Genomic DNA, 24,954 nt, shown 5'->3' with positions numbered 1-24,954 from the left:
CTGCTACTAGGTCCTTATCATGTCCAAATACCATTAAAATCACATCTAATTGAATATTAAATAGAGATGAAAAAAAAGCAGCGGATGTGACCACCGATAACGCGAATGCAACTGCATGTGAATGAGATTATATACAGTAGTATATATACTAAAAGACTCTTCCAATTTCAGGAGCACGAGCACCTTTCACTGTCTCCTTTCGGCCATCAGTCGTCGATACTCCTCGACAATATTCTTTCGCTCGCTAGCCAATTCCTCTCGTCGTCTCAAACTGCCAACGGCGTTCGGGACATTGGCAACATCCACCATCGCTCCCCCTCGAACCTTGAAAATCTCCCGCGGTTTCGTCAATTGCGGTGGTGCTTGCGCAACGTCAAACGGATTGACCCGCCTCTCCTTGTCGCGTTTCTTTAGCTTCGCCCAGGGATCAGGGTCGTCATCACCACTGTCGTCGGCTCCATTGGAGCCCTTCTTCTTTTTCTTTGCCACAGTTCCTTTCTTCTTGGCTTTTCCACCTCGTGCCTCTGCCTCCCATTGCTTCAAAATCTCAAGTTGCTCTTCCATCTCAGCTTCACGTTCTTCACGTTCAGCTTGCTCACGCTCCTTAATCTTGGCGTCCTCCTCACGCCATCCAGCCTGTAGACGGCGAAGATGTTTCTCGTGTTTGGTCATCTTGTGGTCTTTGACCTTGGGTGCGCCCGAGCTGGATTTTGTCATCGCTGACAAGGGAAGCTCACGATCCACGCGCGCCGCAAAGTCAGCCAGTCTTTCGCCAGGAAGGATCTTTGGCATGGCTTTCTTGGCATCCTTGTCGTCACTCGCCGTCGGTGGTTGAGCTTTCTCCTGCGCAGGTTTTTTAGAAGACTGAGCTTTACTGTCTGCTTCTTCACGCTTGCGCTTCTTGTTTCCTTGCTTTTTCTCGCCGTTATCCAATCCCGAGAGACGCTTCCCCGTGCTGGCATATTGCATCAGCCGCTGGAAGGCCTTGGGGGTATCTAATTCTGCCGCATTCTTGCGGCGCGACGTCGCTGGGGCCTTTGCAGGTTTCGCATTCGTCTGTTGCTGCGGTTGAGGCTTGTTGCCAGAGTGACCTTTTTTCCCAGATTTCGGCTTCGCTTGCTGGTCGCGGACTGGAAGTGCCTTCGCAATCACCGAGGGGGGCAGATCGAAGTGACTGTGGCGATATTTCGTGATTAGTTCAGGCATTCAACTCGAGACATTTCAGTATCACATACGAGTCATCTTTATCACGTCTCTTATGCTTGTGAGGCATGATGGGATATGAGTCTCGAAAATTGCGGTGTTGAGGCGGAGGCGTTGCGAACTCTCGGCGAGTCGGCGGAACTTTTTTTTTCTTTGGCGCTGCCGCCGGACGTTTATCGCCCAGTGGACCGCTTATCGCCGCCGCATAGGCGCATACTGTACTCGAGAGAAGTAGCAGGAAAGAAAGGCCCGACTGGTCAACACGACAACTTGAACTGAGGTTGGTATTGTACAAGATTGAAAAGTGACGCGGTAATCCTTTCACACTAAATTCTCGGCCAGGGAGGACTAAGAGAGAACAGGAAAATCTTGGTAGTTATCGACTGAGTATTCAGAATTAATTCATGAATATACGGTAAACAGCATGTAACATAAAACGAAACAAATGCTAATAAGGCGGAAGGGTATGACGCGCTAAGAGTAAAATAAACCAGTGTCCCTTTAAGCGCCGAATAAATGTGCTCATGTACCACCACAGCTCCAAGAAAACACAACGCCGCCGGTATGCATAAAGTGTAGAGTTGACAGATCATTCGTCTTCATCATCATATGAGTCCTTTGTGGCGGCCCATCCGCATTGCCAATCTCGGCCATCCTTGTGGCCTTGCCGTCGAAGCTCGCGAGCTTCAGGCCCTTCACGCCAGCAACGAGCAGAGTAGTCGTCGCTGACAGTGATGAGCTCTCCGTCCACAGTCCAAGACATCCCCGTAACTTCTTTCTGATGGCCTTCAACAAGAGGGGTGCCTGATTCGTAGATAGGAATTGTGTGCTCAAGTCTCCCTGAAAGACCAACACCCGAGTTGGAACGGCGGAGACCAGAGCGAGTCGTGAAAAGTGATGTCCGCGTGGGGGGTAGGTCGGTTGGATATGATTGCACTGGTGATTGTAGGAATCTTTCATCCGTAGGGAACAGGATCGGGCACTGATCGCTACTACCAACGGCTAGAATCTCTGGGCGGTCGTGGGAAGCCTTGCGCACCGCAAGCTTCACATAGAACGTTGACACTTGAAGACGCGGATGGCGGAATCCATACAAGGGGCCCAACCCCTCTTTGTCAGAGCCCCCGGATCGTCGGGGATGCGCATGATTCAACGACAGCTCAGGCGCGTGCCCAAGAACTAAGTGAGAGGTTGAGTATGTGTACACGGTTCCATCTCGACAAAGGGTGTATAATCGGGCGCCATCTCCACCGAAAGCCATGGACGTCAATCCGAATCGCCGGTACTTGACGTGACTATCAGGCTCACGAGAGGTAGAGAGAGGCAGAACGGGCCGACCTCGCCGATTGTTGTGTGCTGTGCGCAGATCCCAAAGGCGTACGCTAGCGCTTGCTTCAGATGCGGTGACAAAAAGGTTTTCTTGACCCGGGGGAAGAAACGCTAGCGAAGTCACGGTAATGTCGAAACGACCGAACGGAGGCACGTCCACCTTTTCTGAAACGGCCTTTTGGGGTGTACTGTACGCATGTGCACCGTGTATGGTGTTGAGGACTTGAGGGTATGTCATCCTGGCGGTCCCTGAGGTGTGGGCAGATTCGGATTCGGATTCCATTGAGCATCTAACCTGCAATGATGGACGCTCGATACCCTTACATCGGAGATCCCAGATGCTCACATTTCCATCACGGCTGCATGTTGCCAGGACCTTATTGTTGGAAGCCGGCTGGAATTGAACTCGCTTAACTGAGGAAGCATGGTTGTTCAAGCAGTGGATAGGTCGCTGAGTGGTCATGTCGATGATCAAGGACGTTTGGTCCCCGGAAGCGGTAGCCAACAAGAGATCGTCCGACGAGAATTCAAGATCCATAATAGAATTCAGGTGGGGACGAAATCCGAGATATGCGCTGGAAAAGCCTCGCTCGTCTTCTTTAGACGAGTCTAACAGACGAATGCCACCTTCTTCATCACCAACAGCGACCAAAGAATTCGCTATGCACTGTCAGCTCCCGAACGCTGGGTCATTGTCGCGTGGCCGAGCAAACTTACTGTTACAAGATGCATTACAGAATGGCAGTGCCAGTTGCCCTTCGTTAGCGTAGCTTGAGCAGGAATGGCGGTCTTCGGGGCGCGAATGGAAGTTCGAGGTGAGGTCTTGCCAGCCTGTTCATTTGACGTTAACTTCCAAAATTCTTGAAATCTCTATCTCCAAAGACACACCTGCTCCGACTGTTGCTCTAGTTGTCGTGCGATTGGCGCGCGAACCTTGAAGAGTTCGCATGAACAGGGAACCTGAGGTTTGCAGCACCCTGGATCGGCTGACAGGCGACACTGGTCGACGTTTGGGCGGACTGGGTGGTGATAAATCACGGCCTCGAATGATCACAGCCGTGATATCAATGTCACCGAGGACGGCTCTTTGCTGTACGTCGTCGCACACTGGCGAACGCATCCGAACCTTTTTCAATGGCGACGACTGCAGAGGTGACACAACCGAAGAGAATGAGTTTTTCCTTTTCCGACTCGGAGTACGAGGGAAATCTTCCGGTAAGCCATGGGTAAAGGTCTGGGGGCTGGTTGTCTTCGAGGACCTAGTAAAGGCTGGACCCAGACGATTGACAGCGGGCGAGTTGAGGGCTCTCAAGGCTTGCCGATTCGTTTTCACACCGCTGGCATTGCCACTATTCAGTAAAGATCGTGGCGTAAAGAAGCGCCGAAAGGATCGCGGCGTGACCGTCGGTGGCTTTCGCTGTCGGCGCCCACCAGCAGTTTCGGATGCGACAGAAGGCGGGGAGGAAGGTATCTCTTGGGATGGGGGAGGTCGGATAGGTTCTGATCGCGGTGGCTCAGGAAGACCAGAGAGCCCAACCATTGTGTGTTCTATCGACCCGCGATTGACAGATTATCGTGAAACTGCACATGGGGGTTGGTGCGAGAAAAAGACCCAGCCGAAGGGGGCAAGATGAGAGAGCGGGTCTGCTCGTGCGTGTTGCGCGCATCGGACGTGAGTCGTGACGCGGAGCGTGTGGAGCGGGTACTTAACGCTTGATTTCAGGGCCCAGGTGCCCACATCGGGCCCAACTACAGTCACGTCCAACTACTAAGGTTACACACTAACGTCGTTCTCACTTTATTTTGCTTGTAATCAGGACCTTTCCGCTCAGATTGGCTGGAGTAAGTGTGTCTACCATTGAACATCAATGCAATGGGAATGCAGACGGAATTTTTGCAACCTCGGGAAACCTTCACAAGTAGAACCTCTTAATTCAGTTGGTTGCAACCCCGACCTCGACATTCTAATTTTCGACAAGAGCTCGAATGTCCTCAGAGACCACAGAGCTATCTCACTCAAAAAGAATGAAACAATGAAATGAAAAAGAAAGACAAAAGAAGGAACATCCTACATCGCGAAGTACAGTATGGTGTTCAACCGTGCATGCGGTTCCAGCTGCAACTCAGACTCGGGTTGGGTGGAAAGGCGGTCTCGCTCCGACCTCACCGCCTAACGTTCTGCCTTGAATTATCGGATTTTTAATTTTTTTTTCTTTGCGGTACAACAGGCTCTCTTATCTGCACAATAATCGGTTCAGCCTACCAACAATGGCACCGATCAAGCGGAAGGGGAATGCCCCTGAAGAGACAAATGCTCGTCAACCGCAGAAGCGTGCCAAGGTCGGCGCAGAAGACCGCAAGCCAGAGTCGAAGTCAAGAGATACCGCCCCCCAAGCTTCAGAGCTTTCTGTTCTGCGCGACGATGAGCCATCTTTCCCTCGTGGTGGTGGCAGCGTGTTGACCCCTCTGGAGCGGAAGCAAATTCAGATTCAAGCGAACAAGGATGTTTTGTTTGAGCAGAAGGGCGTCAAAAAGCCCACACGTGAATTCGCCGACGACATGGACGACGACGAAGACGACGAAGATGTGGAGATGGAGGACGCGGACACAAAAGCAGGTGCCAAAAAATCTCGGAAGAAGAAGACAAAAGGCAAGAAGTCTGCCAACAAGGAATCCTCTGAAAAGGAAGGTGTGCGAATTGAAGGTCTCAGCTACAAGGTACGACATTGAAAATGAGAAATTCACGATCTTTGTTCCCTGTTTTTTATCCTAACGTGAATAGCGCATTGTACCGGGATCCATGATTCTTGGCCAGGTATCTGGAATCACCGCCCACGACATTGCTATCTCATTGCCCAACAACCTCGTTGGCTACGTTCCCCTCACATCGGTCTCCAAGGTTTTGGACGACAAAATCGAAAAGATGCTGAACGAAGACGAGGATGATGACGAAAGCTCTGATGAAGACATCTTCGATTTGAAGGAGCATTTCTACATTGGCCAGTATCTACGAACATATGTTACTTCGACAGGCACCGAAGCCACCGAGGCAGGAGGCCGTAGCAAGAAGCGCCTCGAATTGTCGATTGACCCTCGGCAGGCCAACACTGGTCTTTCGAAATCCGATCTCGTGGCTGAAACAGCTGTGCAAGCTGCGGTCGTGAGTGTGGAAGATCACGGTGTGGTCATGGATCTCGGTATCGAGGGCGGCGACCTGAAGGGTTTCATGTCGTCCAAAGAAGTCGATCCCCGTGTCGAGTACTCTAGTCTCAAGGAGGGCTCGGTTTTCCTCTGCATGGTCACTGGCCACAATGCCAGCGGTAATGTCATCAAGCTCTCCGCCAAATTCCAGTCGTCCGCTGCGATCAAAAATTCACACTTCCTCAGCGCTGCACCAACAATCAATTCATTCCTCCCCGGTGTTGCCGCCGAGATCCTCTTAACTGAGGTAACGCCCAACGGCATCGCTGGAAAAATTATGGGAATGCTTGATGCTGTCGTCGATCTAGTGCAATCTGGTGCCGATGACGGCAAGCTGGACATCGAGCGCAAGTGGAAAATGGGAGCCAAGATCAAGGGCCGCATCGTGTCCACGTTCCCAAGCTCAGAGCCCTTCAAGGTCGGATTTTCCTTGCTGGATCATGTCATGAAGCTGTCCTCCGATTCTCGTGGGCCGGGCTCATCTGACGAGGCTCCTGCGGTTTCTGCCATCATCCCCGAAGTTAAAGTGGTGAAAATGGATCCCAGTGGTATGGGATTGTATGCTCAGATTGGCGAGACCAAGCACATCGGATTTGTTCACATTTCTAGACTTTCAGATGGAAAGATTGAGTCTATTTCACCTGAAGCAGGCGCTTATAAGATTGGGTCTACGCACGAAGCCCGTGTGGTAGGATACAACATGATCGACAACCTTTATCTCCTGTCCTTCGAGAAGTCCGTCATTGAACAACCATTCCTTCGTATTGAGGATGTCAACGTCGGTGCTATTGTCAAGGCCAAGGTGGAAAAGCTCTTGATCGGTGCTACGGGAATGGAGGGTGTTATTGCCAGTCTTGCCGATGGCATTTCCGGACTCGTGCCCTCGATGCACTTTGCCGACACCCAACTTCAGTTCCCCGAGAAGAAATTCCGTGTCGGCCAAAAGATCTCTGCCCGAATTCTTTCCGTCAATCTTGACAAGCGTCAGATTCGCTTGACCTTGAAGAAGAGTCTCTTGAACAGCGAGTCGGCTATCTGGAAGGATTACAAGGACATCATGGCTGGCGCTCAGTCTCCGGGTACCATCGTCAATTTGCAGCCTCACGGTGCCGTTGTTCAGTTCTACGGCACTGTGCACGGTTTCCTACCAGTCTCTGAAATGAGCTCAGCTTACATCAAAGATCCCGCCGAGCATTTCAGATTAGGCCAGGTCGTTAACGTCCACGCATTGAGTGTGGATGCTTCTCAAGGTCGCCTCGCCGTTTCTTGCAAGGACCCTTCAACATACAGTGAGAAGTATGGCCAAGCCTTTGAAGACATCACGCCCGGTCTTCTTGTCTCCGGAACTGTGTTCGAAAAGTCTGGCGATGATCTGCTCCTGAAGCTCGAGGAATCTGACCTGGTTGCCCGTCTTGATGTTCAGCACATTATCGATGGCTCACCATCAAAGCAGAACTCCACTCTTTCCAAGATTCGTGTCGGCCAAAAGCTCAACGACCTGTTGGTTCTTGATACCCAGCGGGCTCATCGTCTGATTCGCGTGTCTAGCAGGGCCAGTCTGAAGAAGGCCGTCAAGCAGGGGCTCATGCCCAGCAAATTCCAGGACGTGCAGGAAGACTCCAATGTGACCGGCTTCGTTCGCAATATCACACCGGCGGGCCTGTTTGTTGAGTTCTTAGGTGGTCTTACCGGCCTTGTCCCCAAGCGTCTTATCGAGGACGCGAACCTGACTCAACCCCAGTTCGGCTTCTCCAAGGGCTCAACCATCACCGTCCGTGTTCATGAGGTTGACGCTGACCTCCAACGCTTTATCTTGTCTCAAAAGGCCGCAACTTCCGCAACCTCTGCAGGCACTTCTTCAAAGAAGACAAAGGAAAAATTGCAGACCGACGACGTTCTTGCAAACTCAATCGACGAGGAAATCAAGACCATGTCCGATATCTCGTTTGGTCGGATTGTCAAGTGCAAGGTGGTCTCTGTAAAGGCCACGCAGATTAACGTGCAACTGGCAGACAACATCCAAGGCCGCATTGATGTGTCTGAAATTTTCGACAAGTGGGAAGATATCAAGGACCGCAAGCAGCCTCTGCGATTCTTCAAGGCAAAGCAGCTCCTCTCTGCGCGCGTTTTGGGTGTTCACGACGCTCGCAACCACAAGTTCCTTCCTATCTCCCACCGTAGCGGCAAATACCCCGTCTTCGAGCTTTCCCTCAAGCCCAGTTTCATCAATGCTGCCCACCCTGAGCCTCTTAACATGGATCAAGTCAAGACGGGCTCTTCGTGGATGGGCTTCGTCAACAATGTTGCCGACGACTGCCTTTGGATCAATTTGTCCCCGAATGTGCGCGGCAGATTGCGCTTCATGGACGCTTCCGACGACTTGTCACTCCTGACCGACGTCGAGAAGAACTTCCCGGTTGGATCAGCTCTGAAGGTTCAAGTCACTGCGGTCAATGCTGAAAAGGGTCACCTGGACCTCTCTGCTAAGCAGGGCTTCGACAAACTTTCATTCGGAGATGTCGCGCCAGGCATGATTCTGGCTGGCCGTGTGACTAAGATCACCGACAAGCAGATCATCATGCAACTTGGCGAGGCCCTCGTTGGTGCCGTCAATCTTATCGACATGGCTGATGATTTCTCCAAAGCCGACCCCAGTGTCTACCACAAGAATGAGGTGTTGCGTGCTTGCGTCGTTTCAGTCGACAAGACTAAGAAGAAGATCTCTTTGTCTCTTCGCCCCTCGAAGATCCTTAGCTCCTCGTTGCCGGTTCAAGATCGTGAGATCTCATCCATCAGTGATATCAAGGTCAACGACGTGGTCCGCGGCTTCGTCAAGCGCATTACCGATGCCGGTCTTTTCGTCACAGTGGGTCATGACGTGACTGCCTACGTCCGTGTGTCGGACTTGTCGGACTCTTATCTGAAGGAATGGAAGGATTCGTTCCAGACCGATCAGTTGGTCAAGGGTCGTGTCACCTTCATTGACGCGGAGCAGAACAAGTTGCAGATGAGCCTGAAAGATTCAGTACTTGATCCCAACTTCAAGGCTCCGCTTGCGCTCCGAGATCTCAAGGTCGGCCAAATCGTCACTGGCAAGATTCGCAAGGTCGAAGAATTTGGCGCCTTCATTGTCATCGATCGTTCTGCAAACGTCAGTGGTCTCTGCCATCGCAGCGAGATGGCCGATAAACGCGTTGAGGATGCCCGTACCTTGTATGACGAAGGCGATTCCGTTAAGGCTAAAATTATCAAGATTGACACCAAGACCGGCAAGATTTCGTTCTCGCTTAAAGCTTCTCATTTCCAAGGTGAAGCGGACGAGAGCAGCGACGAGGAGGACGTTGAGGATGAGGCTGGTGGTGTGGAGCTTGACGGCAACGACAGTGTCGATGAAGACGATGATGTCTCCATGGGTGGTGTGGAAGTCGAGAACGGCAGTGACGACGAGGAGGAGGATGAGGATAGTGATGAAGAAGAGCTCGCAAATGGGCCTACCAAAGAAGGCGGTCTTGGCGCCAGTGGTTTCGATTGGAGTGGCAATGTCCTAACCGAGGATGCTGATATGGCGGATTCAGACAGCGATGCGGAGGAGGAGCAACAGAAGAAGAAAAAGAAGAAGAGCAAGCCTGAGATCCAAGTTGATCGCACAGGTGACTTGGACGCGAATGGCCCTCAGACAGTTGCTGACTATGAGCGGCTACTCCTTGGTGAGCCCGACTCGTCACTGCTCTGGCTGCAGTATATGGCCTTCCAGCTCGAGTTGGGCGAGGTTGACAAGGCGCGGACAATTGCCGAGCGTGCCTTGCGCACGATCACTATGGGCCAGGATTCCGAAAAGCTGAATATCTGGGTCGCTCTTCTCAACCTGGAGAACACGTACGGCAACGACGATAGCCTTGAAGAAGTTTTCAAGCGCGCCTGTCAGTATAATGAGCCGCAAGAGATGTACGACCGCATGATCAGCATCTACATCCAGTCTGGCAAAAACGAGGTATGTGGCCACCCTTTTTTTTCTCTCTCAAATATTTTCTTCATATGACATGACATAACGGCTAATACCCTCCCTCTTTTACAGAAAGCGGATGATCTCTTCCGAACTGCGATGAAGAAGAAGATCTCCACGCAATCGCCCAAGTTCTTCCTGAACTACGCCAGTTTCCTCTTCGACACACTGGCTGCTCCCGAACGAGCTCGGGTTCTGCTGCCGCGGGCGCTCCAATCACTGCCGGCACACACCCACGTTGAGACGACATCCAAGTTTGCTCAGCTGGAGTTCCGGTCAGCCAATGGCGATATCGAGCGTGGCCGCACCGTTTTTGAGGGCTTGCTCTCCTCGTTCCCCAAGCGTATCGACCTGTGGAACATTTTGATCGACTTGGAGATGAAGGCCGGCGATGCCGAGCAGGTGCGCCGCCTGTTCGAGCGAGTCCTCGGGCTGCAACACAAGAAGGGAACAGTCACTATTGACCCGAGTAAGAAGGTGAAGCCCAAGCAGGCCCGATTCCTGTTCAAGAAGTGGCTGGCCTTTGAGGAGAAACTGGCTGCGGCTGAAGGTGGGGATGAAAAGATGGTGGAAGAAACCAAGGCCCGGGCGGCGGCTTACGTGAAGTCTCTCCAGGAGACTGAGTAGACGGGCATTGATATCCTGCATTTGCACATACGAGGTCGCATCATCGAACCTTGGGCTTTTGTCATTCTTAGCAAAAAGAAAAATTTTGATTCGAGTTGGTTCCCATCTGTCCTGTTGATGCGGGGTGTTTGGCTTTTCTGCATTCCATTGTATATAACGCGTTCCATGTTGCAAATCCATTATGAGCTTAAGCTTGTTCGCTGTGTCTCTGTGCTCGTCGGGAGTCGGGGGGTGAAGGTTGCTGTGATGCGCCATCACTATCCTCGGCGAATATAATAGTAAAAACACAACGGTTCGCATCAAGCAGCAGATTACCAGGATATATTTTCGAGCGCATCAAGTGCATCAATTGCATCAATTGACCATATCTGTACGTGTTTGTCAAGTCCGACGACGTCAGTCTTCATGGGAAAAGGGTGGGGCCGCACTTGGAGTCGATCTCCGTCGGTCACGACTCGCTCCTCGTGCCCCGGGCCTGGCATTCCGCTACGATGCCCTTTGTCACTATCTTCGGAAAGTTGAGACAGTTTGGGGTGGGGCGAGTATAATCGAAGACAGGCAGGGCTCATTGTAAATTGATGTTGTGAAGGCTGCGAGGGAAAGTGACTTGTACCTCTATGCAGTTAATCAAGGGTGCTCGTCATGTTGTAAGTACGCGAGTCTTATCATCCGATGCGGACCCAGCAAGGGGAGACCTACGGATGCGCTCTACGTCCAGCTGTGTGCCAGGAACTGAAGGGGGAGATTCTTGTTCGGCAGCTTTGATGAGCGAGATGTCCAAGTCGGCTGGTCATCGGTATACGACAGGCGATGCATCTGCATGATTACCAGAAGCTGGATGGATCCGTCATTATCGCAGGACAACAGTCCCGCTGTGAGTGAGTCTGGCTAACGGGTTGCGTTGCAGAGGAATCATTCAATTCACGATAGTTGCCCTCTCGGTGGGAATAGCATTCTTCCCCGATGAGGCTGGTCATGTCCTACGACTGTGGACTCCACGAGATGACAACACCATCGAAGCGAGTGAAGGGTCCCATTCGAGGCCCCGCGATATCTCTCGTCGAGTCGTTCCCGTCGGCTGTCATTCCCATAATGACTACTGGCGTCCGGAGCCATTGTTCTCTGCACTACGAGCCGGCTGTATCGGGGTCGAGGCCGATGTCTGGCTCTTTGACGAGGAGTTATACGTTGGACATACAACCTCCTCATTGAACGCGACACGCACCCTCAAAGCCATGTATATCGATCCTCTGGTCCGTCTGCTGGACCACCAAAACCGCCTCACCGGCCAGCCATCCTCAGCGCAACAAGGCAGTCACTCCCCCCGTTTCACGGGAATATATGACACCCATCCTGAGCAGACTCTCATCCTGCTCCTCGACCTGAAAAGTGACGGTGCCGCCGCATGGCCAGTCATTCAGAGGCAGTTGGCCCCCCTGAGAAGTCGCGGCTATCTCACTTTCTTCAACGGAGACGACACCATTCCCGGCCCCGTGACCGTAGTCGGAACGGGCAACACCCCATTCGACCTCCTCGTCGCAAACAGGGTCCACAGAGACATTTTCTTCGATGCTCCACTAGACAAGCTCGTCGAGACCCTCGAATCAAAATCAATGACCCACGACCAAGTCATCAGACCGTCCACCTCTTCTGTTTCGCCGAGGCGATCCGCAGACGCCGGTCAGGGCCTCTCGGGGACACCAGATAGTATCGAGCCGAGCACGTTCAACGCGAGGAATAGCCATTATGCCTCGGTCTCTCTGCGCCAGGCCATTGGACTTCCGTGGAGTCTGCAATTCAGCCAGCACCAGGTGGAAATGATTCGAACCCATGTGCGAATTGCTCACAGTCATGGGCTCAAGGTTCGGTATTGGGGGATTCCCAATTGGCCGCGGGCGATGCGAGACTATGTCTGGCGAGTGTTGGTGCGGGAGGGGGTTGATTTCCTAAACGTGGATGATTTGGCCGCTGCCACGAGGATCCAGATGGATCGGCTGAATACATCTGTCGATGAGGGGAGATGAAAATGATGGATGTCTTTTCTTCTCTTACGTTTTTCATGTTTCTTCCTCGTCTTTCTTGTTATGGCTGACGAACCCGGATACGCACACACGTGCCCGCGCACACGTGGGACGACGTACGATCTTTGCCAAGGGGAACTTGATTGGCTGATATTCTCTTTTTTTTCAAGAATTTATATATATATATATCAAATACATATGTGAACATACTTCTTATTTGGGATGAAGAAACCACATGCCTTGTCCAGATTATCGTACCACGTGTCCAGGAGAGGGGCGTCCGGGGTGAATTACAACTGTGAAACATCCAGGAGGATGACCTCGCAAGTTTTGATACAAAAGAACATGGATTCCAAAGTCTTGAAAAGATTGCAAATGCATTGACAGGGCTAATTCTTGCCCATTCCACTTTCATCGAGACGAGCCAGCTCCAGTCTGCCGATTCTGCTTCATTCCAGTTGGCCCCGGCGGAAGTCAACCCAGAGGGGGTCCTTTTTTTTAGTTCAAACAGGGCATCATATTTTGGACTCGTCATCGTCCAAAACCGCGATCAAGACGCCTATCGCGCGATCAAATAAAGAACAACCAAAACACATCAAACTGTCATGAATGCGTGTGGGCATCGTGTAAATCAAAGAATGCAGTCTTAGACCACGGGCGCAAGTGGTTGTTTCATGGCCAGTCTTGGCCTCACATGTCAACTTGTTCGACATCAAAAACATGATACGGATAGAAGAGAATTAGGAGGGGACGGAAAAGGAGGAGAAAGGGGAAGAAGAGATCGAGGGGGGAAGGGAGAAAAAAGGTTTGGGTACACAAGGGAAAAAAAATCCAAACAACTTCACAGGCAGAAGAGCGCTTCCTCGCCGAATTCCCGGACAATGCTACCTTCTTCACGAAGGAGACCTCCGAGCCAGTCTTTGGCCGTCTCAAAGTCCTTGGCACCAAATTTGACGAGGACAAACCCGGCCCGTACACGGGCTGCCGTCCATGTCACATCGCCTTTGGTGCAGAGCGTTGAGGGGTCGGGATCAGATGAGGATGCCGACCAATTTTGGCCTCCGATCCGAGGCTGGGAGTTGAATTGGTGCATCAGGAACGCGCCAAGACTGTCGAATACCGGACCCGACAGAATCAGCGTGCCAACCACGCCGTGCGGACGCGTTCGCTCCTTGATCAGGTTTAAGGACGTCAGACCCGCCTGTGATGGTGGAGGTCCCGTGGGTGCAGCGTGGTTCTCCGTTCCGGCGCCGCTTTCTTCTGCCGAGAGATTCTCCTCCGGGGGGGCACGATTGTCGGTCTCGTCGTCCAGGATGACCGAGTCTCGTAACAAGAGTCGGTTTTTGCCCGTCTTCTCATCGTGGGCCCACACTTCATTGCGCCCGCGCCAGAAGCGAAAGTCCCAATTCTCGCCCCGGGAGGTGCGGCCCTGCGTGACCCAGTCCAACACACACAAGCTGCCGCGCTCGTCGCCTCTGGCCGAAGCGTCCACAGTGAAGGTCTGCACTTGCGCATAGCGGCTGTTTTTGAATGGCACGGACGGGTCGGGCAAGTAGCACAGCGCTGCGCGCCGCCCGATGCGGACATCGAGCGATTGCTTACTCATGTCAGCGAGGTGTTGGTGCGAAGGCATGTGCTCCCGATGACCCTTGATCAACTTGATTCCATTGGCGTTGCTGGGCTCCGTCTTGAAGATTTTGGTGCTCCCTTGCGGAGTGGTCACCACCATGCGGGTTCGGGCCTCCAACTGAATGGACACCTCGATATGGTCCCCCGGTAGGAGGCCGCCGCCGTAGGTCAACAGGTAGAGATGGACCGGCCTGGACGGGCTGGACTCTGGCCGCACCGAGTCGGACGAGCTGGGCACGAAGCTGGACGATCGGGGGACCAGCTTCAATGGGTATTTGTATGTGAGCGTGGTGAGTGTGGGAGTATTGGGAGGCAGAAGAGAGAGGACCACCGTGCCTTGGCCCGGCTTTGCGATCGACGACTCAAAGGGTGAGCGGATGGGCATGGTTGGTTGTCGCATTGTGACGATCGAGAACGAAAGAAAGCGTGTCTTTTTGTGTGTCTGTGATTTCTGGAACCCAGTGCAAGAGGGTGAGCTTCAACTCTGCAACGACGCGTCCTCGAGGCGAGAGAGAGAGAGAGAGAGAGAGAGAGAGAGAGAAAGAGAAAAAAAGGTGGGCCGCCAGGAAGAAGACCTTATCGTCAATCGCTTGGTCAGAACATGCAAATTGACCATTAAAGGGCGTCGGTGTCAACGAAGAGATGAGTCTCTGTTCGAGAATCCTTTGCGAGGCCACAGAAACTAGGGGTGAGGTCGTGAGAAGTGTGATTTTGTCCCTTTTTGGTACATTATTGCGACATCATCGAAGAGGGTGGATCGGGTACCGCATTTAATACTTTCTATTTTGGCACATCCTTACCCCGGACTTGACTGGCATCATCATCCGACCTCACGAATACCCTGCAGTGGCTCCTCGCACTGCAAAGTGGGGGACCCGCGATCCATCACTGGGATCCAGTGGGATGACGAGAATGGCCATCTGGCATTTGACGATGATGAGAGCGGAACTCCCGTCAGAGCAGCGCCCACGATTCCTCTCCCCGTGACATGACGACTCCGCCAGACCGAGCGAAGCAGAGCCCGCGAGCGGGTTTCTATGACACACCAAAATCCAGGATCTTCGCCCGGGCCCAAACGCCCAGCCCTTCTCGGCGAGTCGGTACCACTCACGCGCTCGTCGAACCCAATCAACGGAAAACATGGCCGCCTTCGCCAAGCCCCCAAGAGTTCTCCTCGCAGCACACGTGATGACGAACAGAGCTGATCCCAGGTGGGAAACATGGCAGTCCAAAAAAAAAAAAAAGAAGAATAAAAAAAAGTCAAGCTAAAAAAGAACTTGACTAGGATGCTCGCGGTGGAGGTAAAGCAACCCCATACAAAGCTTGCTCGGAGGGTACGTCTTGGCTTTGCGGATGACAGCAGTACACTCCTCTGATTGACTGCGGAACGGGAGCCGTTGATGGCCCTCGAATGATGACAGTCGTTCTGATGCGGGTAACAATTTCCATTTGACATTGGAGCCAGGAGGCAGCCGTGACCGTTTCGTTGCGATATTAACCGTCAAGGCTGACCATGCAGACAGTAAGAGACCCCGCAGGAGAGCGTACAAGAACCTAGCCAGCTTACACCCAAACATGTCTGGAAAGGTGCATGAATCTCGAATCTCTTCGCTTTGAGGTCCTTGATCTTCAGTACTTACTCAGCAGGGAAGACCTCTCTCTCTCTCGCTCTCTCTCTGTTTGGGCTTGAAGAACGGGAAAGCTTGTGTGATCAATTGACTCAACCTGGCATTATCGGGACCACCAAGTCCTGAACCAGTAGATCTGAATTCAAACCAGGAACAACTTGGGTTCCTAGCACATAAAGTTCGTCTGTGGACAGCCACTTCTTTCCAACGGTTCTCCGAGACTGCAAATGGGGGATAGCAAAGGCCAAGGGTGCTCTAGAGCTCTTAATCAGAGTGAAATGGTCTGCGGCCTTCAAGATCGAAGAAAAAAAAACAAGGCGTGAATGAGATCGACAGGGGTCGATACACTGAAAAAAATCGATATGGGGGGGGGGGGGGTTGAAACTGCTCTCTTAATCTGACAACTGGGCTCGTAACATCAACTAGTGATTGAGTCTCGGATAGTGAAGTCTATGTCCCCTCAAGCGTCTGACTCTCGATGCGGTCGTTCGTCATCACGTACCGCCCATCATGATCGACCCAGTCAAGTCAAACTCCCGGATAGATAGGTGATTCAGAAAGAATTAGACCAGTGCGTACGTTGCGCCTGGAAAACCGGCCATTATTTGCACAGGGCAATTGGACGTCAATCCTGCGGGTGTCTTCACCACTTGTTCTCCGCTTCCAACATTTTGCAGCCTCAGGCCAGCAGAGCCAAGCTCTGTCATGTCATGCATGCCTCAGGCCTTCAAATTGGGTCATCGGGACCACGAGCGTCACGTCAGGCGCTCAGGCACCCAGTCGCGTCGCATCTCTTGTGGGCTGTACGCTAAACCCCCGCTCCCGTTGACTTTCCTCCGAGTAAATCGATTGACCCGCACACTCTGGCATGCTGCGAACAAATCTCTGTCGCATTGTTTTCAAGTGACAGAAAGGGAAAAAAAGACAGAAATTTACCCCCACACGGATTGAGAGGTCCTTGGCATCTCCCAGGGGCATCTGCCTACGCTGTGTTCGGTAAGTGGTGCCGCAAAGCGCGTCTGGCTCCTGCGCGTTTGATCGAACTCCGACAATACATGCACCAGCAAGCTTCGAACTGTCCTCACCACGCCAGATCCCGGGGAATTTAGGCACATTTTCGCGATTGCAGATCCCACATCGGTATCAGCCACGGCACAGACCTGAGAATCGACCATGGACGTGGATAATGCCAGCAGTCCGGCGTCCACGCCCGCGGAGGACCGACGCAAGTCAGGCCGGGCGACGCGAAGACCCGAGGTCTTCTCGCAAACCAATCACTCGATCATCGAATCAAACACAACCACCAAACGGAAGCGTGGCGATGCGCTTGATCAATCCGACAGTGAAAATGAACTCTCCGAGTCCGACAGTGATGATGCCGAGGATGATGAGCCCGACGAGGAAGAGATTCGAGAGAAGCGACGTACCGTCCGGAAAAAAGGGCCCAAAAAAGCACCCACCAAAAAACGCACCCCCGCCGCGAAGAAGCCCAAGGTTGCAGGGAATGGCGTGGGGAGACAGCTCGCGTTTCGACCCGCAACGAACAGCCGGCCACCCGCTTCACGCCCGCGCAAGGTGAGAGCCCGACCAAGTCTAGCTTCTGGTGAGCAGGGCTTGTATGGTAAGTGATTTCACATCCTCTCGACGGGATCGACAGGCATGAGCCTGAGATCAATCTCTACTCGTCCCTGTATCTGACTTGTCCTCAATAGCCGAGGTTTTTGGAAAAAGCAACAACTCCGAGACAGCCGCGGCGCAGTGGCTCAGTCAATACGAAAAAAACCCCGCTATTGCTATGCGCGACCTGGTCAATTTCATCCTTCGGTGCACAGGCGACAACTTGGAGATCACCGAGGAGCAGGTGGTAGAGGTGGACCATGCGCCCGAGCATATCACAGAGCTTCAAGAGGTCTACATCGCACACAAGATTCCAGAATACCCCCTCGCGTCTAAAGACAAGAGGTATCGTGCCTTTCAACCAGTACTGGAGGAATTCTTCGCCGCACTAGTGCAAACTTTCCACCACTCTTCCATCTTGTACACGGACGTTGCCCTCCTCGAGAATATCCAGATTTGGATCTCTTGTATCTCCACAGCGGGCATTCGGCCGTTCCGCCACACTGCAACCATCATATCATTGGCCATGACTTCAGCTCTGTGCACAGTTGCACGGGAAGTGATGACCACTGTGACCACTTCCCGCAAGCAACTCGAGAATGAAAAGAAGAAAAAGACACAAAACAAAGGCCGAATTGAAGCCATCCAAACTGCTGTGTCGGAAGGCGAGGGCAAGATTGAGCGTTTGGACGAGTTCCTGCAGGATGGCTTCGATACTGTCTTCGTCCATCGCTATCGGGATGTCGATGGTGTGATTCGCGGCGAATGCTTAGCCTCCCTGGGCAAGTGGATCGCGACATACAGAGAGATGTTCTTTGAGGGCCAGTATCTTCGATATCTGGGATGGACTCTTGCCGACGTTGTTGCACATACACGATTGATTGTCCTGGAGCAATTACTACCTCTCTACGAAAACAAGGATAATATTGCGGTCCTTCACTCGTTTACGGATCGATTCCGCCCCAGAATTGTGGAGATGGCTTCTCAGGATGCGGACATCAACGTCCGTGTGGCGGCTATTGAATTGTTAATTCACCTGCGCGAGGGGGGTCTGCTTGAACCTGGTGATATCGACGCTGTGGGTAAGTTGGTGTTCGACGTCGACCCCCGAGTCCGAAGAGTAGCAGGCCGTTTCTTTGCCGCCAATGTGCAAGATGCATTCGAGTCGTCGATCGAGGAAGTTTCTGACGAAGTGAACGAATTGTTCGCCGAGGATGAGGATGAGGACGAGTTTGAATCACCCAAGCGTTCATGGATCAAGTTCAAGACCTTGGTAGAAATCTTCCAGGCCTACGACGATCAAGGCGAGGACAAAACATCCGAGTCTGTGCGCAACGTGCTGTCCGGCGCGCCAGCCGCCTCCCGCTTCGTGCTTGCCACAGAGGCCATTTACCCATTTGTGGAAGAGCTTTCCCAATGGCAGTCTCTTGCTGGATATCTGCTCTACGATCATTCTCAGATTGAGGACGAGCCCGAAGAGGATGATGCTACAGGCCTGGTACGAACGTTGTACAAAATGAACGAAGGGCAAGAATCCATTCTTCTGGAGATTCTTTGCGCCGCCGTCAAGCTTCGTGTGCTCGACATTGCAAAGTCCGATATCCACAAGCGCGGCCGCAAAGTCAAGGCGTTGACGGCGAAGATCCCTGAGTTGCAGGAAGAAATTTCACACGGATTGGCCCAGATCATCCCACAACTTCTCAACAAATTTGGATCTGCCCCGGAAGCGGCCTCTGCAGTGCTGCGCCTCGAGCATCTTGTGGATTTGGACACCATCCAGGACCTGCAGAAGGATGCGACAGCGTACACGACCTTGCTGAACGATATCAACAAGCAATTCCTCACTCACTCGGATCAGGATGTACTCGCTGAAGCTAGTGTGGCCTTCTTGCATGCGAAGAGTTCCGAGGAGATGCGGGAAGCGCTTGAGGGGAAGATCCAGGAGCTTTGGGATGATATGCTTGACACTTTGGTCGCGCTGTGGCGGAAAAAGGAAGTGCAAGCTGGTGCCTATATTCCCGATCCCACCATTACTGAGCTCGCTAACACTGTGACGCGAATTGTCAATCTCTCTGCCATTATCGATTGTACAAGTATCCTCGAGGCAGTCCCCAAGGCCCACTCCAAATCCAAGAAAGAGATATCAGAGGCCCCCTTCAACATTCTTTTACATCTCGTTCAGCGGGGAACGCGCCAATTGGACGAGGATGAAGACATTGCCCGGGCGGAGACAGAGACTGTCGTCAACAGCATTCGTGTCTTGCTCTTCTACTTTATGTGGAAGGTCCAGGCGCTTGCAACAGCGTTGAAGGATGGACAGGCATCGTTCTCTACGTCATATTTCGAAGCACTCGCCAAGGGCCGTGAGGTCTTCGCCTCTGCTCTGCTCGCCATCATGCAAGAGCGAAGCGGTTTCGACGATTTGAGGTTCGTCGCTGCTACGACCTACCTAGACCTGCACACGCTCTTCGGCACGCTTCGCAATGTTGGACAGGGTGTGGGCAATAATGAAGATGTTCTCTTCCAAGCCCAAGGTCTTATACATGAGATTCCTGTCCAAGGCCAGAACCTAATCGTCAAAATCCAAACGCTTGCTGAGCGATTGTTTGCCAAAAAGTCAAAACGTGGCCTGGAACCCGCGGAGGATGACGAGCCAGCATCTGAGGATGAGCCCGAGGACGATGAGGATGAGGAGGCGAGTGACTCCGACGACGAGGCCGCTGCCAACCAGCGACTCCGAAATAGCATGGTCGCCGAGCAGCGGTTGTGCGAGCTTACCGGTAAGCTGGTGCTTGCCATCATTGGCCGAGTGATCGACGCTTCTGGGTCACGCCGGGGCTCTCTCAAGAAGCGTCTTCTTCGTCACAAGAACATTCTGGGTCACAATTATCGGGAAGTCCTATCGTACTTGGAGGAGCGCAAACCTCGCAAAGTGCCTCGTAATCGCACAAAACGAGCTTCTACGGGTGCTGCCGCCGATGGTGAGGATTCTGCCGGCAAGAAAGACTTCAAGTCCGCCGAGCGTATTGACGATGACGATGAAGACGACGAGGAGGGGGCTGAACATGAGAATGAAGCTGAACCTGACGACCACGCAGAGGACGAGGATGAGGCCGACAATGCCGAGCCAATCGAAGACGACGACGAGGAAGACCTGCGCAACCGCGGCCTCCTGGAAGAGGATATCGATCGAGACGGTGACGAGAATGAGAATGACGAGGACGGTGCCTCTGCCTCTGAATCGGATGAAGATGAGGTGATGGGTGATTAAACTCAGCTCGCTAGGGCTCCATTCAAATGACCAGCACGATCCACTATCGAATGCAAGACAATCATGTCCTGCCAAGGCCTCCACGATCATGTTCCAAACATTCTTTTCGCACCTCCTCTACAGACGTATTCTCACTCTTTCCCCGTTCCTCCCACCTCTACGATTTGTGCACAGTATTCTATACCTGGCTTTCTCTTCTTTTGCGATTTCTGCACTTCAAAATTCCCCCTCTCAATCTTTTTTTTCTCTTTTACTTTCTCTTTTACTGCTTTCCTTGTCCTTCATCTTTGGTTACACGTGGCTGTGTTCAGGTATTATCAGGCGGCATCTTTGCGAATGTTTTATCAATTCAAATCAATGAATAGAGATGTTCCCATAGTCTGATCTATGTATCGCAGCCTCATCACCTACAAGGTTGTTACTGTCCTGCAACCTCATGACAATAAGCTTTGAACCCGCCCTACCAGATCGACGTCGTAAAGAACATGCGGCATGGAATTGCTGGCCTCCACTTGACGGGAGTGAGTTGAAATCGGTTCCACGGGAAACAGTTGCGATGTATATCAAGTCAAGGCCAGCATGTGTGGCGTGGATGCAACCGCGACACCTAAGGTAATACTCGCACTGCAGCTCCCCGGACCAACGGTGATACCTCATCATACCTTCTGTTCCATGTAGCTCATTCATACTTGGTGAATTCTACGTTTTGGGGGCTTAAGGCTCCTGGTTTTGCAAAGAGCGTCTGGGCAAAGAGAGATTCATGGGGTCGGCTCCAATGGGGGACAATTCCATAGGCAGGTGTTATAAGGAAATGGAAGGCCCAGTAGTCCATTCCGTTTTGTGACTATATCCATATGCCAATTGAAGTAAGTATCGAGAATGGATCACCACCATAGATGTAGCCGCGGATTTATGAGTTAATGGCCTAGAGATCTGTCGCAAGAAAACGGTCACGATGGATGCGTAAGGTTGATCTCTGGTTTGGATAATGGCACCCAAGACCGACAGCAACTTCATTTTGCGGCACGCTCTGTCTAAAAGCAAGGTCCAGTACCCATAAAGGATTCAAAGTGTAAAAACACGGTTTATGAGATGAAAAACTTGGACGAGAGCCTCTGAAGGACCGTCGGCAGTTGGGTAGAATTTTATTTTGAAAAGCCATCACCGGAAATGGTGGCCCGCCGAGAGGACAATGTCCCTCAACACTAACGCCTCCGGAAATAGAAAGGAACAAGGCAACCTAGGGATAAGGGGGCCACGAAACTGGAATATGAATGACATTAACATCGAAGAGGGAAAAAGAAACCGATCCTTCAAACAAAGTGCGCCTGTGTATGAGAATGCTAGAAAAGGGGTTGGGGTTTACATGACGGTGAATCTTTATCGTGAATCAAAAAGGGGGAGGTTGATGGAAAGAGAAGTGAAAATTTCGTGAAGGACGTTCCAACTTTGACGGAGACAGAGGCTTGGAAAATTCCTCAGCCGCAGTCACGACCCACGTCAGTGTGGGCAGGGACGTATGAGGCCGAGGCTCGGAGTTGGAGATGTTTTTCTCCCTCCCAAAACAGGCAGCCGGAAGCCCAGAAAAGTCCGAGTATCTAGCCTGTGCTGATCAAGCAATCGCTGATTGAGGGCGCTTGAACCGATCCGCGACCGACCGTGGAAGCGAGGAATGAACATCATCGATGGTCCGTTTACATGTCCATGGAGTCAGAAGCACCGGCGAAGTTGAAACCGCCAGCGGGCTGCTGCTGTCCTGTGCCAAGGCTGAAGCCGGCCTGGGTTTGCTGAGGCGCCAACTCATCGATCTCACCACCTGCCTCGTCTTCGTCGGAGAAGTACTTCTCGATGATGTTGTAGGCCTTCATGTAAATTTCCTCGTTGGCGTTGTTCTGGCAATCGTGAATCTTCTCCATACCACCAGCCTCTTCGATGAACAGAGCATAGCGGTTGACGCGGGCATCGCCCTGGCCAGCCTCCTTATCCATTTCGCCGACCTTCAAGATGTTCTCCAGACCATCCAAAGCCACTTGAATGATCTTGTTGTCAGGGCAAGCGAGCAGATCGCAAAGCGGCTTGATGCAACCTTGCGAAACCAGGTAGCGAATCTGATCGGGCTTCTGCAAGCCACCGGAGGTTGCATTGGAGATCGCCCAGCATGCTTCCTTGCGGGTCTTGAAATCGCCATTGGCCAGGAGGTTGATGAGGGGAGCGATGATACCGGCGTCGATAACAGCCTGGATCTGGCTTGAGTTGCCGGCGGTGATGTTGGAAATGGTCCAGCAGGCTTCCTTACGGATGCCGTCCTTCGTAGAGCTCAGGAGGGACAGCAGAGCGGGGAGAGCACCACAGTTGATGATAACCTGGGTCTGGACGTCATCACCGGTCACTGTTCCTTCAGTTAGCCTAGTCCTTATACCAGGACCATGGATGATTGATCACTTACCGATGTTGCCAACAGAGCGAAGGGCAGGAGTCTGAACGGATGTGGAGGCGTGCATAAGCAGCTCCACGAGACGTCGGGGAATGCCTGCCTCGATGACGGCTTGAATTTTGTCGTTGCTACCATCGGAGAGGTCTGTTTCAAAAAAGGTTAGCTCTGGAAATCTGGTTGTGGCCCAAAAAGTATAGAATGTCATACATGAGATAGCCCAGCAGGCATCAATCAGCACCTCATCGTCCAGCATGTAAATAAGCTTGGCGAGAACAGGCAGAGCAGGAGCGATCTAGATGAGTGTAAGCTTTACTCCTTTGCGATAGTCGAAGTAATGGAGCAGTGATGAAAACATACAGTGTTCCAGTCAGGCTGGGGGGTCTTGCCACGGCAGAAGTTGCTGAGGGTCCAGGTGGCGTTGCGAAGCATGCTCAGCTTGCGTCCATCGTTGATGAGGTTCAGGAGGGGGCGCAGGGCACCGGCACCGAGGACGAAATCACGGCAGTGAGGGCTGTCACCGGCAATGTTTCCGAGAGCCCAGACGGCCTGCTCTCGCACATCGGGCTCGGGGCTGGCAAGCAGCTCGACGAAGATGGGCACGGCACCAGCAGAAATCACAACCTGTTTTTGATGAGTAAAGTGCATAATATAGTGCCGCAATTCCAGTACACACCTGTGTCTGAGTAGCGCTGCCACTGGCAATATTCGTGAGAGCCCAGGCAGCTTCGAACTGGACGAGAGTGTGAGGGGAGCGAAGGAACTCGACGAAGCCTGAAAGCAGTATTAGCAAAAATGCCACACGTGTCAAGTCAGCTCGAAGGTTAACTCACGGCTGACAACGCCGGTCTCGATGACACGCTCAATGGGAGGATTGCGCTCCTTGGACAGAAGCTTTCGGAAGCGGGTGGTGGAGCTTAGGAAAAAAAAAAGTTAGAAAATTTCATAAATACAATGTCTTCTTTGTAGATGTGTACCTGATCTGGTCCTCAACGGAATCGGACATAACACCCTTAACCATCAGGGGAAGTTCGACATTGAGCTATGAAGACCATGATATTAGCATCTGATCGAACCGGTAGTGTATAGTGGGGTCGTATAAGTGATGGTCCGAATTTGGAGGGGTTGGCCCCATAGCAACCGGGCGGTGAAAAAAATTCCATGTTGATGATCGCATGATACAAACAAAGGGGAAATGAGCGTGGATGTCGGCGCATCCTAGCAGATAAGAAAATCTCCAAGTAAAAATTTTTGGAGGCGACTTGCTCATTACCCGCCTGTTGGGGTTTGGGGAATATAAAACGAGAGGGTAAATGGCAACAGCGATTCAAACTCACCTCGCTCTCGATAGCACTGGCTTCATCATCACTTTCAGTGGCGGCAGCAGCAGTGCCACCAACGCCAATTCCACCATCACGAGTGGTGATACCACGTCGCTTGGCCAGTCCCTCCTCACGCTTCTGCTTGCGGATCTCAATCTGCTGTTCTTCACGACGGCGGCGGAGCTCATCAGGACGGAACTGATTCTTGGCCTTGAACTGCGTCCGGCGGTGCTCGGGAATGTAGCGTTCCGCCATATTGTGGGTTCGTCAGAGATTCGTGGAAGGAAAGCGCGCGTTTGAGTGACAAATTGTGTCGGGTGATGAGGATGATCGCGCTGGCGCTGGGGTTTGGAGGAAGAAGAAATGTGGGGGGAAACGGGAGCAGACGAAGAAAGGATTCTTGTGGGAAGGAGGGGGAGTCATGTGACCACGTCCGATATCACTTTCCACGCGTTTGATTGTTTATTCCATGGCGACTCAAAAACTTTGAGGCTCTCTTGGATGAGACCTGGAACTAAGACGTTGCTCAGGGATATTTCTTGTTCTGTCCTCCGCTTGAATTGGTGCAGATTTGAAAAACGACCCTGTTCGGCTCAGCATGGACTACAATTGAGTAGCCCGCGGCAGTCTACAGCAGTGGCTTGGACTTGTTTGTAACATCTTTATAAGGAC

At 52.3% G+C, this 24,954-nt stretch overlaps 7 protein-coding genes across 7 annotated transcripts; 3 read left to right on the top strand and 4 right to left on the bottom strand.

The window, feature by feature from the left end:
• Positions 1-186: 186 nt before the first annotated feature.
• On the bottom strand, positions 187-1,273 carry POX_d05070 (uncharacterized protein; the record flags this gene model as incomplete). Its single annotated transcript, XM_050113922.1, has 2 exons — positions 187-1,174; positions 1,236-1,273. The coding sequence occupies 2 exons, from the start codon at positions 1,271-1,273 to the stop codon at positions 187-189; spliced, it is 1,026 nt and encodes a 341-aa protein (XP_049968873.1).
• A 519-nt stretch (positions 1,274-1,792) lies between these two features.
• Positions 1,793-4,072, bottom strand: POX_d05069 (uncharacterized protein; the record flags this gene model as incomplete). The annotated part of the gene is made up of 3 exons (XM_050113921.1): positions 1,793-3,192; positions 3,250-3,363; positions 3,421-4,072. 3 exons carry the CDS (start codon positions 4,070-4,072, stop codon positions 1,793-1,795), a joined length of 2,166 nt encoding a protein of 721 aa, XP_049968872.1.
• A 728-nt stretch (positions 4,073-4,800) lies between these two features.
• POX_d05068 (uncharacterized protein) lies at positions 4,801-10,363 on the top strand (the record flags this gene model as incomplete). The annotated part of the gene is made up of 3 exons (XM_050113920.1): positions 4,801-5,250; positions 5,315-9,724; positions 9,809-10,363. The coding sequence occupies 3 exons, from the start codon at positions 4,801-4,803 to the stop codon at positions 10,361-10,363; spliced, it is 5,415 nt and encodes a 1,804-aa protein (XP_049968871.1).
• An 810-nt stretch (positions 10,364-11,173) lies between these two features.
• POX_d05067 (uncharacterized protein) lies at positions 11,174-12,387 on the top strand (the record flags this gene model as incomplete). The annotated part of the gene is made up of 2 exons (XM_050113919.1): positions 11,174-11,237; positions 11,294-12,387. 2 exons carry the CDS (start codon positions 11,174-11,176, stop codon positions 12,385-12,387), a joined length of 1,158 nt encoding a protein of 385 aa, XP_049968870.1.
• An 838-nt stretch (positions 12,388-13,225) lies between these two features.
• POX_d05066 (uncharacterized protein) lies at positions 13,226-14,413 on the bottom strand (the record flags this gene model as incomplete). Its single annotated transcript, XM_050113918.1, has 1 exon — positions 13,226-14,413. The coding sequence occupies one exon, from the start codon at positions 14,411-14,413 to the stop codon at positions 13,226-13,228; it is 1,188 nt and encodes a 395-aa protein (XP_049968869.1).
• A 2,401-nt stretch (positions 14,414-16,814) lies between these two features.
• Positions 16,815-20,529, top strand: POX_d05065 (uncharacterized protein; the record flags this gene model as incomplete). Its single annotated transcript, XM_050113917.1, has 2 exons — positions 16,815-17,262; positions 17,354-20,529. The coding sequence occupies 2 exons, from the start codon at positions 16,815-16,817 to the stop codon at positions 20,527-20,529; spliced, it is 3,624 nt and encodes a 1,207-aa protein (XP_049968868.1).
• A 1,694-nt stretch (positions 20,530-22,223) lies between these two features.
• On the bottom strand, positions 22,224-24,537 carry POX_d05064 (Importin subunit alpha; the record flags this gene model as incomplete). The annotated part of the gene is made up of 8 exons (XM_050113916.1): positions 22,224-22,918; positions 22,976-23,107; positions 23,171-23,255; positions 23,321-23,584; positions 23,637-23,734; positions 23,794-23,876; positions 23,938-24,002; positions 24,298-24,537. The coding sequence occupies 8 exons, from the start codon at positions 24,535-24,537 to the stop codon at positions 22,224-22,226; spliced, it is 1,662 nt and encodes a 553-aa protein (XP_049968867.1).
• Positions 24,538-24,954: the final 417 nt, after the last annotated feature.

This window comes from Penicillium oxalicum, chromosome IV, assembly GCF_001723175.1.
Source record: "Penicillium oxalicum strain HP7-1 chromosome IV, whole genome shotgun sequence".
Taxonomy (NCBI): domain Eukaryota; kingdom Fungi; phylum Ascomycota; class Eurotiomycetes; order Eurotiales; family Aspergillaceae; genus Penicillium; species Penicillium oxalicum.
Note: the sequence above shows the minus strand (reverse complement) of the source record. Positions and strands in the feature narration are given on the sequence as shown.